The 15302-nt window shown below is 39.7% G+C and overlaps 1 protein-coding gene across 1 annotated transcript in view; it reads right to left on the bottom strand.

Annotated features, from left to right (window-relative positions):
- The window catches only part of mlxip (MLX interacting protein), a 34742-nt gene extending 20987 nt beyond the window's left edge, over positions 1 to 13755 (bottom strand). The window contains exons 1-6 of the mRNA XM_033619301.2: positions 13152 to 13755; positions 6397 to 6503; positions 4541 to 4626; positions 4256 to 4345; positions 3083 to 3124; positions 810 to 1050 (exon numbers count right to left, since the gene is read on the bottom strand). Coding sequence (XP_033475192.1) covers positions 810 to 1050; positions 3083 to 3124; positions 4256 to 4345; positions 4541 to 4626; positions 6397 to 6503; positions 13152 to 13474 — 889 coding nt within the window. The 5' untranslated portion in view covers positions 13475 to 13755. The remainder of the gene's footprint in view (positions 1 to 809; positions 1051 to 3082; positions 3125 to 4255; positions 4346 to 4540; positions 4627 to 6396; positions 6504 to 13151) is intronic.
- Between the last annotated feature and the right edge of the window lie 1547 nt (positions 13756 to 15302).

The following is a 15302-nucleotide window of genomic DNA, read 5'->3' as shown; positions in this document are numbered from 1 at the left end:
TGAGGCTTAAACATGCATGGCTGAAACTCTCTGGCGCTCCCTCAAGTGTCGACCTTGGCTAACTTGATGCGCACTGCTCTTTCCCTGGTCAACCTAGTGCTAGTAACACTGTGACAGCACTGGAGAAAGCGAAACCGATAGCAAGCAGTAGTGGTGGGCAGGACAGAGGCCAGATTCAGAATATCTCAATGAGGGAGAAAAAGTAGATCTGCTTCCAGCTCATTTTCTTTTTTTTTACTTTTTATATGAAAACAACTTGTTGCAGAGTATTTTTACATACTTTAAAACATGTCTGGGGGGGACTTCAACAAACTTGAATGTAGAGAAAACAGCCAACAAAAGATAAAAGTATTAAATCAGTTATTAAAGGTCTATTGTGTAGGATTTAATGGCATCTAGTGGTGAGATTGCAGAACTGAAACTTCTCCCATGTGCCAAGCATGTAGAAGAATTAGGATAGCATAACAAAAATGTAAAAACGTGAAGGGTCCTATCTGGAGTCAGTGTTTGATTTTTTTGTCCAATCTGGGCTACTGTAGAAACAACATGGCAGGCCCTGTGTAAAAGGACCCGCTCTGTATGTAGAAATAAAAGTCTCATTCTAAGGTAACAAAAACACAACAATTCTTATTTTCAGGTGATTATAAACTAATGAAAACACAGTTATGAACATAATATTCCATTTCTGCCAATAGATGCCCCTAAATCCTACACACTGGACCTTTAAATCACACACTGAGTGAGTAGGAATAAACTAAAAAGGTAATTAGGATGTCTCCACTGATTTCATACACTAAAGATTTCCTCACCGATCTCCCTTGGATTGGGCCAGGCTATTGGCTGGTGCGAGGCCAACGTAGAAAACAACGTGTCTGAAAACTCTGACATCAGAACATCCATGTCAAAGAGGGGGTCCATCTCCATGGGGGCGGGTGCTTCGTAATTCTTACGAGGCAAGCGGCGTGCAGTACTCTCTTCATCCTGAAGAAAGGAGACACGGAGCATGTCTGGAGAGACTTCCCCGAACAGCAACAACTGCTCCTCTGGCCCCTTTGAGTGTTCAAAACGCAACCACCAAGCCAGTTAATGACCCACAAGCATGCAGTGTTGAGTACAGCAGACATGGGATGGCACTGAACTGATAAACAACACTTTATCTCTAAACTTCATGCAACAGTCTTATAAAACAATTCCCCTTGTATAGATTTTGTGTCTGTCAGCGTGTTACAAGCTTAATTAACCCGTTCAGATCCCTCATCCATTCCAATGGACATACATTTTCTAGGGTGTTTAGATCTATGATTACTGACTCCACCCAAATGCACAGACTTGTTTGATGGGATGTCTCACAGTATTCCACATTATCTGAAGTGGCCTGCAGTAGAGCCACACTCCCTTTCTTAAAAAGCATGGCAGACTGTGAGGCAAGCGCTCCAATTCATCCATAGTTCCACTTGCCCTCATTCACTTACACTCAGCCCTTGGTATTATGTTACAGCTTACGTTGCACGGAGGCCACTCACTTTCAACCCAACTATCATGGATCAACCGCTAGTTACGGGATTAGCGCTATGCTGCTTTTCTTTTTTTACAAATCATCAGATATCTGCAGACTGCTCTCTGTGAGGTGAAGGTGTCTTCTGTGGATAATTGCAATTTATTGACAGGCACTTGGCAATTAGCTGCATCAGTTTCTGATTTAGAAATTTCTGTTTGCGATCTGTATTGTCATAATTATTGTTGCTACAGGTTATATATATCTTGCAAAACTGCAAATTTTCATGCGTCTACAGATAATATTTGAATGAGGAAATTAGTACAATTGAAGTAAATATTAAGTGCAATTAGTTATATGGCATTTTTTATAGTTAAATATCAAATTATCAGAGAATTTCTTGAGAAACTATCTGCTGATAGACGAGTAAATCTATAGACCTGTATGTCTGCCTATACATACAGACCTATTAGTAAAGCTGAAAATTTTATTTATTTTCCAGTTTCATCATCTTCTCCGTCTTTGGTGGTGCAACCAAATTTTTACATGCCTTAGTGCCACCTAACCATGGATGTATTTTCTTGCATCAAATGCCTAACTGCAATGCATTTGGGGGATGATATAGACCTTTAGAGTGACCATCATTGTTCACTTGCTCCCTCAGCCCTCCGAGGGTCGATCTCACCAAGTTCACTTTAGCTTTTCAGACAATTGAAACAACACTTAAGATAGCAGGGGATTCCCCCGAGGGCAAGTACTAAGGGGAAGTCATGTTGAACGACAATTGAAATGCAGCGAAGGAGGAAGAGTAAGGCACATTTTAATCTATTCTTCATATTGTTAAAGTACTTAATTTGTGTTTAAACTGTGTTAAATGTTAACATAAGATGTTATATTACTTATACATTTCAAAAAATCATATGAAAGATTTATAGCTTTTACTCAGGGTTTTTTCATAAATATCCGCCCATTGGAATGGACGGTGGATCTGAGTGTCACCACAAAACAAATACAAAACAGGAAATTATATTTTATCATAATGCATTCAATTGATTTTGTAGACAGAATATCAGTCTCAGGTTTCAATGTGCTGTTTTCAACATCAGAAACTGAGGATATGTTGATGACAAATCAACACAATATAGTATACATATATATATATATATATATATATATATATATATATGTGCAATGTGTTTTCAAACATCATTTTATTCACTGATATAAGTTAACCATTCATGAAAAATAAAAAAAAAAACATGTTTTTTGTTTAATAAAAGGTTTGTTAGAATCAGTTACTGTCATTTTTACTATTAGGTCATTTCTGCATTAACATTGGAATGGACAGAAAAAAATAACACAAAATAAAACATCCCAATTTGGCTAATTTATGTTCTGAACAGGTTAAGTGAAATTAGTCAGAAGCGTGTTTGCATAGCCAAATGTGATTTATTAAAGAGTATATAATAATGTGAGGGTGATTGGGTTAGCATGGGTTAATGACATTACTATAAACATCTGGTTGAACAGATGCTGATAGTAACGTTCAGCACTTTGGTGAGTTGTGCATGAAGCAGTTTTACATACCTTGAGCAAGCTTGAGAGGTCATCATCCTTGTGCTTCTGCAACTATGAGGAGGAGATAATGAATGCTGCATTAGATAAATATTTATGTTTAATGACAAGTCAGACAAACAGGGTTCCCACATACTGTCATAGATAAAATTTCAAAACTTTTCTATGACTTTTCAAGGACCTGAAATAAAATGTTCATAACCATTCATAACACTTAACATGCAGCAGACTTTTAAAGCAGTAGTGAGGCATAGCATAGGTATGGAAAGTTGATGATCTGCACATTCAATTACACAGTCACAACATCAGTCTTGATGTGTTATTCAAACACATCACATTCAAACTCTGGTCAAACATAATTCCAGCTGAGATGGAACGGTAAACACACACGACAGTTTATTACAGCTACATTATGTCAACAGCTAGAGAAAGCAGCTACAGCCGTTGTGTTACATTACATGGAAGGTTATTCACGGATCATTACTGTACAATTAATTTCATTACATGTAATAAAATTTCATGACTTTTGAGGATTTTACTAAATCCATGACTTTCCCAGGCCTGGAAAATGAGATTGTGAAATCCCATGACTTTTCAAGGTTTTCCAAGACTGTGGGAACCCTGAATGAACATATATGAAATACCCAGGATCCTAAACTATCACGTTGAGGTCACACTTTGAACGACAAAGCAACTACACATCATTTTTAATGGCAGATGGTGACACGAAGCTGGAAACTGATGGCTGACAACATGTCACTCTGTAATGAGCGTGACGTGTTACAAATCAAACTTTCCTCAGCACTCAAATGATGCTGTGAAGCGTTTACCAATCATGTTTTTTTCTAGCTGTGTTACTGTGTTATTTAGCTAAGGTAGCTGACGCTGTGCTAGCTCTCTCTGCATTGCAGTACACAGGGAGATGCAATGGGCGGTGAATTGTGATGCTAAAATGGGGCTCAGACATTGATGAAAAGCATAGATATTTTTTTGACCAAAATTCAAACATTAGATGACGCACAGTCGAAGTGCTTTCTTGCAAGCAGCAGACGCACACAAGCCTGTGACGACATAACGACGTCAACGAGTGTCAACTCAGCGATAATGCAGCTGACCACGTTATTGCTTTGTTATCGATTGTGTGAACAAAGCACAACAGTGCATTTATAAAGAACTGAACATTACCCTTTTTTTAAAGTATGTTCTCCACTTGTGGTATTCTCTTATAACGATTTCAATTCTTCTTTTCCAGCATTTCCCTTCTGTGGCAATGCCCTGCGGAGGAAAGACGGAGATGGGCAACAGTCCATAAAACACACAGAACAAACACAGGATGTGAGAAGGGAAATATAAACTCAATCACAAACAAGTCTTTGAGAGAGTGAACATGAAATGATCCATGGGAGGAATTTGGTGACAACAACACAAAGTCACTATTGATGTTTGAGCATCACATTTTTCTGCCTCTACCTCTGTAGGACGATGGACGTCGGAGTCCATGCTTCCATCCAGGGGTGTTGCAAAGTGACAAACAGGGTTCTCCCTTTTCTCCACGTCTAGGGGATAAGACACAACCTCAAAGTCACCCTCAGTAGAAAGACATAGTTCCCTTTTTTCCCATAATGGTGAATTGCATTTACAACACAAGAAAAAGTAGAAAACATCTCACAGCACACTTTGCTTGAAGTGGAAAAAAGAGCGGTCAGAGCTCAGCTTACAGCTCATGAAAACCTTGACCCAGATTGAGTTTATTTTTGAGACGAATAAGAGTTGCTATCAGTCACTGTCATTAAACTGCTCGTGGCATGTAAACAAAGTGATACAACTGCAGCATGTTGCAAAGACAGAGCCAATATTTATCTTGAAATCATAAACAACAGGTCTAAGTTCCTGATTTTACAGATAATGTTGCAAGAACTGTTAAAGCAATACTTCACCCCCAACATGACCATTAGTATATCAGTTACACATCCTACGTTTTGTTGAATTTGTGAAGAAAACTTCCTCGACAGCAAACGAAGAATCCAAGTCTGGTTTATCCAGACATATGCTTAGTACTTCCCAAACAGATGGACCTTACCAGCGGGGAACTGAACTTTAAGTGAAACTTATCTATGCTCTCTTCAAAGCCAGACTCTATAGAAAAAAAACTGTAATTTTACCTTGCTGAACACGGGAGCTACTGGTCTACCACTGCCTTGGTCAGTAGTTTATTGTGTCATTGTGCAACTTTAGTGTTTTAAAGGATTAGTTTGGATTTACCCATCAAAGGAGTGGTCGACCAGCAGCTTCAGTGTTCAGCGAGGTAAAATTAGTTTCTGTTCAGCTCCCATCAGAAAGGGCTGTCTCTTTGGTAAGTACTGAGCATACCACTGATGGATAGATAACACTTGGATTATACTGCACAAGTTGTGTGAAAGTTTGTCAGCAGATGTTTTGATATAGATTTGGTGTTGTTAAAAGTGGACCCCTATGACTTCAGTTTGTGGATTCTTCAATCACAGTGAACAAAGTTTTCCTCAGAAATTCAACGTAACACGAGGTGAGTGACTGACATACAAATGATTATTTGGGGAGGGGGACATATTCCTTTATGGGTAAGTTGTAATAAACAGGTGAAACGAGAGGAAAAATGAAGGCTGGTGACATTGTGGATCCTGAAAAGCTCAATGTGTCCCGAAATGTAGACCTACCGGTATAAAAAAATTCAATGTATGAAGGAGTCTCTCCACTACATCTGACATTAGATTGTCTATCAGATCCTGATGTCTTCACACATGCTACAGCTGAATTAAAGAAGCATTAAAATTCCACTTCACACTAATTATTGAAAAACACAATCTAGGTCTGCACAATTATGGTCAAAATGATAATTGATATTATTCTGATCAATACTACGATGATTTTAATACGATTACTCATACATTTTAAGCACAATTCTTTTTATTGAACTTTCACATTTAAATAAACAGTGCACTGCTTTCTTCTCTATGTGATAGTTGATGAAACATTTGAGTTTAATTTTGCCGATCTGCAGTTGCAATATTACGTAAAGTTTTTCACAGGCTGCCGCTGCAGTGCGCACACATAACAGCGTACAGCTCTTCAAAAATGGAAGCTGGCTGTTAGCTTAGAAAAAGGCTTAATTTGAAATGCAGCAGAGTTTTCTATGAGCGGAGCACAAATTTTGAATGTAAATATCGCAGTCGATCATTTTCATTTAATTGTGGGAAGCCCAAATCGTTACTGTGGTTAATATTTGATTATGTGTGCAGCCCTAATACAGTCTACTCTCTGTGGGTAGAAAATGAAAGAGAAGCTCTTACACTGCATATACCAGGCTCGCCATATGGCGTTGTTGAGGCGAATCTTGTCTCTCCAAAGCAGCTTTAGACCCTTGAAGTTTTTCCATTTGGGAGATACCAACTTACCACTGAAAAAAAACCCAAGACAATTTACAGTGAGATAACTGATGAGAGACCCGGGACATTCTATAATTGCCATGGCTTAATCTGTGCAAGTAGATCTATATCTCTACTATAATTCAAACTCTACTTTGTGTTATCAGCAGATAAAGCCCTGATATTCTTGCTTGTAGAGAAAAAAAATGATTTCACAGACTTAAAAAATGCCCCCTCTATCTTTTACCTTCCAATAACACAACACTTTATATGGGATTTTTTTTAAAGTTTGTTTAATCATGAATCTATTTAGCTTACACACCAACGAGAACAAATGTTGTTTCTGTCACAGTCTCTTAAATTGTCTCCTTACAAACAAGATTTTGACCTTAATACTGACGCCTGACATTGACCTAAAGCCTTAATACTGAAACACTTTTCAGTATTAAGGTGTCAGTATTGCTTGCTCGCTGTAACACTGAGCCAGCGTCCATCACTCAGTAAAAGGTAAGGGAGCACCGTTTGGTGACAGGAGTTACACGCAGGATGACTGACTATTTCACTGACACACTGGCCTGAATGTGTCTTCTCATGCCAGTATACTAGGCTCTGGAATGATGTGTCTATTTCACAAATGACAAAGAAATTAAAAATGAATACACTGAAAACTGACACAAAAAGTTGTTTCTCATTTCTGACAGAAAAGCTGATATTTCTCTTGCCACAGGAACAGAAAAAAGCTGAACCCTACACTACGAAACCAAGTGTATAAACAATTTAAAAAGAGAAAAGGTAGCCGTCACCTTGACCAACACTGGCAGTGTACTGACAGACCTCAAGAGATAAAGCAAGCAAAACAAACAAGCAGGAATCAGTCAAGGTCAGGCTTAAATTAGACTGATATTTACCAGAACGATATGGAGATAAGGGGTCAAATAAACAGAGAGGAAACACACGTATGCTATTAAATGTAAAACAAGGAGACATCAGATGAATTTATCAGTGTTCAGACTTGGGCAAGAGGCGGGGTACACACTGGACAGGTCACCAGACTATCGCAGGGCCGACATAGAGACAGACAACCATTCACACTCACATTCACACCTATGGCCAATTTAGAGTCACCAATTAACCTGCATGTCTTTGGACTGTGGGAGGAAGCCAGAGAACATCCAAACTTTGAACCCCCACCCTGGATTCGAACCAGGAATCCCCTTGCTGTGAGGGGACAATGCTAACCACTGAACCTTCGTGCCACCATGTTTTTTATATGACTAAAATTCAAGAGGACATGAGAGAAGGATACAGGGCTGGGCGATATGGGTAAAATCAGATATTACTATTTGTTTGACCAAATACCTCGATAATCAATATTGCAACAGTACTGCAGGGTTGACTAACGGTGCTTTTATAAAATATTGATAAATAATCATCAGTAATGTGGATATAATGACTAAGCTGGTAAAGGCATAGTCTCGCTCACCAGACCTTTCTCAAGAAAAGAAAGGTCTGGCTGGGCCGACTCTCACTTTAAGATTTGAGAAAAAAACGCCCTGGCTGCTTGTATTTCTTTCAACCAATCACAATCGTTCTGGGCGGTGAACAGCAACGGTGCGTTCGCAAAAATATTCCTGGGGGGAAACAGGTTTTGGTGTAACACGCCCACAAAAATATCGCTTACAGGACGCGAACCATGGCAGAAAAATGGCTACATCCCCGCAAAATCAAACACTGCAAAAGTTAGTAAAGGACGTGTTGAAAACGGCTGAAAACTGCTACACAACTGGAGGTGGTAGGGCAGGACTTCAGCAGCCTTTCAAACAAGAGAAAGACAACACTTACGATGTCATGACATTCAAAATCTGAGACGATATCTAGTCTCATATCATGATATTGATATAGAGTGCTATCGGTATATTACCCAGCTATATATCTATATCTATTTTCTTATTTCTCATCTGCTTTGATGGGGCAATGTTTATCACAGTCCAAAAGGGTTAGCTCACAGTTTCCTTCTTCCCATCGTTCCTCTCCTGTTACAGTCTGTCCTTCCTGTGCACTCTTTGCCAGCTGTCATTTGTGTGCTTGCTTTTTTTTGAGTACTGTTTGAGCCCTTGGAAGTGGGAAGAGCTGTTTCAGTAAGCAGTCCAACTTGGTGCAGGGACTAGAGAAGAGGCGGTACTACAGGGGAAATCTCTGCAGATCCACCAGTGTTCTCATTGTGAGTGAAGGCTCTGTCATGCATACAAATACTCATCACTTCTCTGTGTCGGATGAATGACAACAGCAAAACAGTAGCTGGTAGTAGTGCTTTCCTGGTCTATAAATAGTCTCCTCAGTGGATCCAAGTCGGTGCCATTTTTAAAGTCAGAGGGAATCCTCCGAGCAGCTGGCTCTGCACCAACACTACAGTAACACTAAGCGGTCAACAGAACCATGGGTAACGTGAGCCAAGGAATTTTTTAAAACTCACCTCTCAACATCAACCGCATTTAGACCCAACTTTCACTGGCACGTTTTGTTTGAATCTCAACATTAACACTGCTTTAACATTTACTGAAGTTTATAAACTTGTCAGCATTCACTGTGCTGCTTTTTCTCAGGACACTGGGCTGCACATTGTGAATTATGATGTTTAATTTAAAGGATTTTGTTTAGAGGATGGTGTAGTCTGGAGAATAAAGTCCTACATAAGAAACATCGGTACTGTGTTGTGTTACATATACATTTTTTCCTGCATACTTCTTATTTCTTATGTCTATATACAGTATAAGAACAACTGTAACGTCCCCCAATTTTCCCACTGGGGATCAACAAAGGATTCTGAGTTTGAATCAAATGTCTCTGTCTAGGAATATTAGTCAGGTTTTGATTTTTGTTTAATAATTTCGGTTAATTTTGAATGAAAATGTCCTGATACTGGCTGGTAACAATTCTGCTGCTTGCTGTTCACAGTTTTACACAATTCTAGACTAAATACTTTTTTGATTCTGTTTGTCAGGCCAAGTAAAATATTTAAGGACGCTGATTTAAATCCTCTCATTGGTCATTTTTTAAGTATTTGTGACATTTCACAGACTAACTAAGAACTGCAATATTAAATAGATATGTGTGATATGTGAAACAATAATTTTCAGAGGACCCAGTGTGTTCAACAATTTGAAAAATCAGCTGAACATGCCCGGAGCTGTGCCTGCTAATGTCTCAGCACTGTCAATACAAAACACTATTTGTTCTGACATGAAGGAGATCCGTCTGATTAGATTCAAGATGTGCACAGCCTGTGGCAACTTTGGCGAAGCATAAATACTGCCTGGCAGCTTGACTTGGCCTGAAAGACACTCCTGTATAAATCATTCCACCTTAAGTTAGGACAAAGATCTCTCTTTTAAGAGAGTGTAATCCGAGTTCATCAGGCCTGGTGCTCAGTTCACATAATGTCTCAACAGAGTGCCACACTAAACTCGAGGTAACAGAAGTAACAAGTACATTTACTCAAGCACTGCACTGAAGTACAAGTCTGATGTGGTTATACTTCACAGTAAAACCATATGATAAGCTTATTTACTTCAGGATTAAACCAGTGGTTTTCAACCTTAATGGCTTGGGGCTACAGTTGATACAGATGTTGTGACTGTAGTATCAGATGCGTTTAAAGTGGTGAATTGTAATTTTTGCATTTTTCCCTGAAGGAAATACTAAAATGATGATGATGTGATTTTTGCCAGGGTCTGTACCAAACAAGCACCTCAGGGCTCAACAATAAGGATTGCCCGATTGCCCGGGGCAAGTAAAACTCACGGTCGGGCATGTAAACTAACAACTCACTTGCCTGATCGGACAAGTTGCTAAAAATAGTAAAAGTTAATAACTAATTGATAAAATGAATGCATTTTAAAACGTGCTCCTTCGGCTCTGATGCAGCGGTCTCTCTGCCTTAAGTCACAGGCACAGCTGTGTAACAATGTCCTGCCCACAGCGCCCATTGATATTATTTTGCGCGACGGACGCTTCATATAATAACATAACAATATACTATTTATGGTGTTATGTCATCGTGTCATTTCTGTCTCTACATGGTCACGCGTTAACAATTCTCCTCTGCTCTCTGTATCGCGCACGGCGGAGTTCCGCCACACACACAGGTGAGCACGCTAGAGCGGCTCGGGCCGCATTTTCCTGACCAAACCTGACCCCGAGCCCGGTGTAGTCAGCTGACACAGTTATTGAAATGGACAGTGTGTAAATAACCACCAACAGACTGCTGTTACGCACAGACAAACACGCTGCTCGCACAGCAGCTCAGCGCGGCACTCATGCTGAGCTTGTGTTGCGTTCAGGTGTTGTCACGTAAATAACAACTTCCAACACTTAAATAGGTCATAGCACAAAACAGCAGCATGTCAAGTGACTTTTTACTTTATTATATTCAATAAAATTGTATGTTCCTAAATCTTGAGACACCTCCTATGTAAGCTAGACAGGCATTTCACCTGCTCATTACTGTGCACAAATGTACTGTATGTACTTAGTCCTAAAGAGCCCTTCTGGTGCCAGTAGATACATAGAAACATCCCAGCAGGCTGTGCTTTGCAAGCATACAAAAAAGTTTCACGCATGTGAAAATTATTTTTCATGCGTGTGCTTCACCTCCGCTCCATCCTAGGGGAAACACTGCTGTGTGCGTTTTGTGCAACAGGTGGATGTGGTAGTCTACTGGTAGAGTAGAGAGAGAGAGCTAAGTAGCGTTGAAGTAGAGTAGAGCAGGGCAGAGAGATGGAGGCAAAATATATTAAACCTGGTGTTAATACAGCAGAACTGGAGAGAGGGGTGAAAAATAAATAGAGGTGGGCATGGCTCAAGTACGGCGCAAAATTATAGACGGAGAATGATTGACAAATTTTTCACTTTCACATTTTTCAAAAACCTTAGCGTTGAACCCTGCACCTGTTTTTTAAAGTCACACAAACTAAAAATTTATGGATCTGGTGGATTTTAAAGCAGCTCAAGTCATGTACAAAGCAAGAAATAACTTATTATCTGGCAAGAGAGGAAGGGTACAACGTCAGAGGTAGATTAAATCTGAAACAACGTTGTTTTTGCACGATTCTGAAAAGTATGTGTATATCAGTTTGTGTGGTGATTTTGAGGAACGCACTGGGTTGACGACATAAAACAAAGTAAAGATATCCAACAGTTTAAAAACAGGTGCAAAGACAGGATCTTCACAAAGTACAGAAATGATTAGCGGGAATGAAAAGCACACTCATATCGGTACTCTCCATTCGTATTTGTTTAATACACGGGGTGAAATTGGTTATCAGGTATTAAGAAGTGCAGTGGTGTAAATGTGTGGTTGATCAATTTTGACGAGAGTGTATTTATGTAATAGTCTGCTTAGTGTTGGTTTGAATTTGACGGTAGGACTAGACAACCATGTTGCTTCTTCCTACTCCTCTTCGGACATGAAATATTATTTATATTTCTCATTGTAAGTCTGTTCATGATTTGTCATTTGTCTCTGCTTGATAGTTTTTTTCCTACAATAGATTATATTTTACAGTACTATTATTATTATTATTATTATTATTATGATTATTATTATTATTATTTTAAAATGTTCAAAATAGATAAATCAAATCAAATCAAGCATGTTCCCTTACGTCTGGAATATTATTTGTGTAGCGCCACAGTGCTTCATTTAATAGTATGTTGTGACACATTTTACCATCATGCATGAACTGAAGCTCCTGCCACCTGGATACTGCACTTGTCCATATCGCAAATTCGATAATATTTAGATTAATCGTGAAGGTTACTCGATGTCCCTTACAAAAACAGGCCAGGGCCTATTTTAACGTTACACATGTTTATGTGTTGTTAAACTTCTGTGTCTCCAAAATTCTCAGATGGTTTCCTTCAACTGCTTGAGGTAAGGGTCAAAGGACAGAGGGATGTTGCCTGTTGTAGAGCCCTGTGAGGCATATTGTGATTTGCGATATTGAGCTTTATAGATAAAATTGAAATTGAATTGAAATTATTATTGGTGCAGGCCTTTGAGGCATGCTTTGAGATTGGACTACACTGAGCTTTGACTTAATCTGACTAACCTGTCAAGCACTTTGGGTATGAAATGTGCTATATCAATAAATTTGGATTGGTAAAATCATTCAGAATCAAATATGAATACTAATGTGTGGCAGGACTTGTTGTTTTCTTTTTTTGTACCCTCGTAATCATGTCATGATCCCCTGGATTTGTGTGACCTTTAGGAGGGAGCCCCACCTCTTGGTCTGGAACAACTGGACAAACTACCTAATTGTGCATATGTTAAAACATGCTCACCCTTAATGCTGCAAATGCATTAAGTCACCGGTGTTAACACAATCTCATAATGTAATATTTGGTAATAAATCAGCTACATGGTGCATTTTATCTGCAGGACTTTCACTCGTGCTGTGTGCTGACATTTAAGTCGAGGGTCTGCGTACTTCCTTCACCACAATCATGTGTGGTCAAGCAGGAAGTTGCATGAAGAGGAGACTCGTGACTGCAATTTCACACCAGTGTATCCCATGCCTGACTTTTCTGACCTGCACAGGACTGAGCTGGGTGAAGAGCTCCAGTCTAAAGCAAAGCTCTCATGTGAGTGCAGGCAGGTGAGCTGTGATGTAACATACCTGTACGCCAGGGTCATGCACTCAAAGAGTTTGGTGAGTGAAGCGTCTATGGAGAGGTGCGACGTGCTCGCCTTGCCAAAATGATAGGTCTGACAGGTCTGTTTGTTGACAGTGTCGAAGTCGTAGCCCTTCTTCGGGGGGTGCTCGCTGTGGGGCGAGGACACCATGAAGTGTCCGCTGTGGATGATCTGTGACTCCAGCCCGTCAGACCTCTTCAGCCCCAGCTGGGTCTCCTCCGCGTCCGAGTCGTCGTCCTGCTCCTGCTTTATGCTCGCCGGGGTGCCACGGTACCTCTGCCGTAAAGAAATCTCTCTTGTAGCCATGTCGGTGAACTCACCAGACAAATAGCTAACGTTAGCCAACAAGCTAGGACAATAAAACTCTGTCTTTCATGAGGCGGTGCAGGAAGACGCGGTTCAGCCGGACTGTCGGTTAAAGTTTGTCAACTTGGTGCCGTCCAGTCCGAGTCCTCGGGTCACTCATTTTCAGAGCTCGCTGCTGGTATTTAGTGGCCCAAGTTAACTTGTTGTTGTCTTGTTAGATAGTTGACGTAGCTGGGAGTCGCAGCGACCAGCTGACAAAAAAAAGGCTTGCAGGCTGCGGAGCAGGAAGTTCCTGTGTGAGCGCGTCTCTGATTGGTTCAGGTCAGAGCCCCACCCACTGGAGGACTCAAAATAAACCTGGAGCGACAGGTTGCACACACACAGTCTGCACACATTCATGCATAATAAAGGACAGTCAGCATGCAGTGTCCACATACATAAAATAGTTGATAAGGGTGTAATCTTGTTTTAGGGAGTGTTCGCTATTATTTATGAGAGGGGAGGGAGTGGTGCAAAGAGGGGGAGGCATGTCAGATAATTTCTTTATCACTTTCTTCCCTTAGCAGAGGGGCACTCAACTTTTTAAAAGGTGACGCAGGCACTAAACAAGTGAGAGACATGACAGGGGCAACCCTACATGGGAGACAAGACAAAAAAATATTGACACAGAAGACAAACACAGGTATATTGGTAGGTTGACAGTGTTGAATGGCATGTGTGTGTGTGTGTGTGTTTGTGTTGATGAAGCTGATGAAGCAGTAAAAAGGGGTAATGAGTTGGAACAAGAGGAACAGGCGAAAGGGGAAGAGTCACGAGTATATATAGATTAAGCGAACTTAAGTTAGGAAGAGAAAAGAAGCAGAAAAATAAATGACTAATTAAAAACCAAATTAAATTTTAAGAGAAAAATCCCTTGGGCATTCAATTTTACACGGCTGTATAGAGTAGGCTACCCCAGGGAGGATGTTTTCCTGTAGGCTGACATGGAGATTAGCTTTGCCCTCATCAAAAAGCCTATGGGATTTTTCAGAAAATAAGCTTTGTGGCAAACAAACGTTTATGATTCTTACACGTTTTGTTCAGCAAGTTAATTTCCACAAATTAACACCTCTTTTATGATGCCTAAATGCAATCACCAGAGTTCAAAATCATTCATCAGGCTGTAAACACGCTACACTATGGTCACATGACTTAACATTGCCCTCACAGCATGACTGTAAAGCTGTAGTCAGCATGATGACATTCTGTAGCCTCACTTGTTTGCAACTGGCTTTTTTAAGACACACAATTCAAGAGTGGGGTATTTACTGACATATTTTATGTTGTGGAACAAAAGGTGAAAGTCCGTTAAGCCTGTGTTAACCACAGACCTTATTTCAGGCATCTAACCAAAAAACATTCAAAGAACCCATTGACTTTGAGACAAAGGAACCCGGAGTGGAAAAATGCTGACTCATTTCTGGGTTTAAGGACTCATTCCTGGGGCACTCGGTTTTGTATTTATTTTAGTGCCTTTTAAAAAAGCAATTTTTGAAAATATATATATATTTTTTTTTCAATTTTTAAAAAGCATTTTTGTTTGGAAGGGATGCCCTCTTTAAAAAAAAAACACCAAAGTTGCACCATTTATCGTAGCCAGAAACTGTAAAAATTGAAACAAGCGCTTCTGTTAAATAAACAAACAAAAAAAAAAAACCCTAAAAAAAAAATCGTAGCTTAATATAGCAACATTTCATCAAAAATAATGTCATTGTGTTTCATTTAAAATTTGGCCAAAAATAAACCCTTTGCATGAACTAACTGTGGCAACTGTAGTATCTTCCTCAAT

This window comes from Epinephelus lanceolatus, chromosome 9 (genome assembly GCF_041903045.1).
Source record: "Epinephelus lanceolatus isolate andai-2023 chromosome 9, ASM4190304v1, whole genome shotgun sequence".
Lineage (NCBI taxonomy): Eukaryota > Metazoa > Chordata > Actinopteri > Perciformes > Serranidae > Epinephelus > Epinephelus lanceolatus.
The sequence above is the reverse complement of the archived record's forward strand: the minus strand, read 5'-3'. Positions and strand labels throughout refer to the sequence as shown.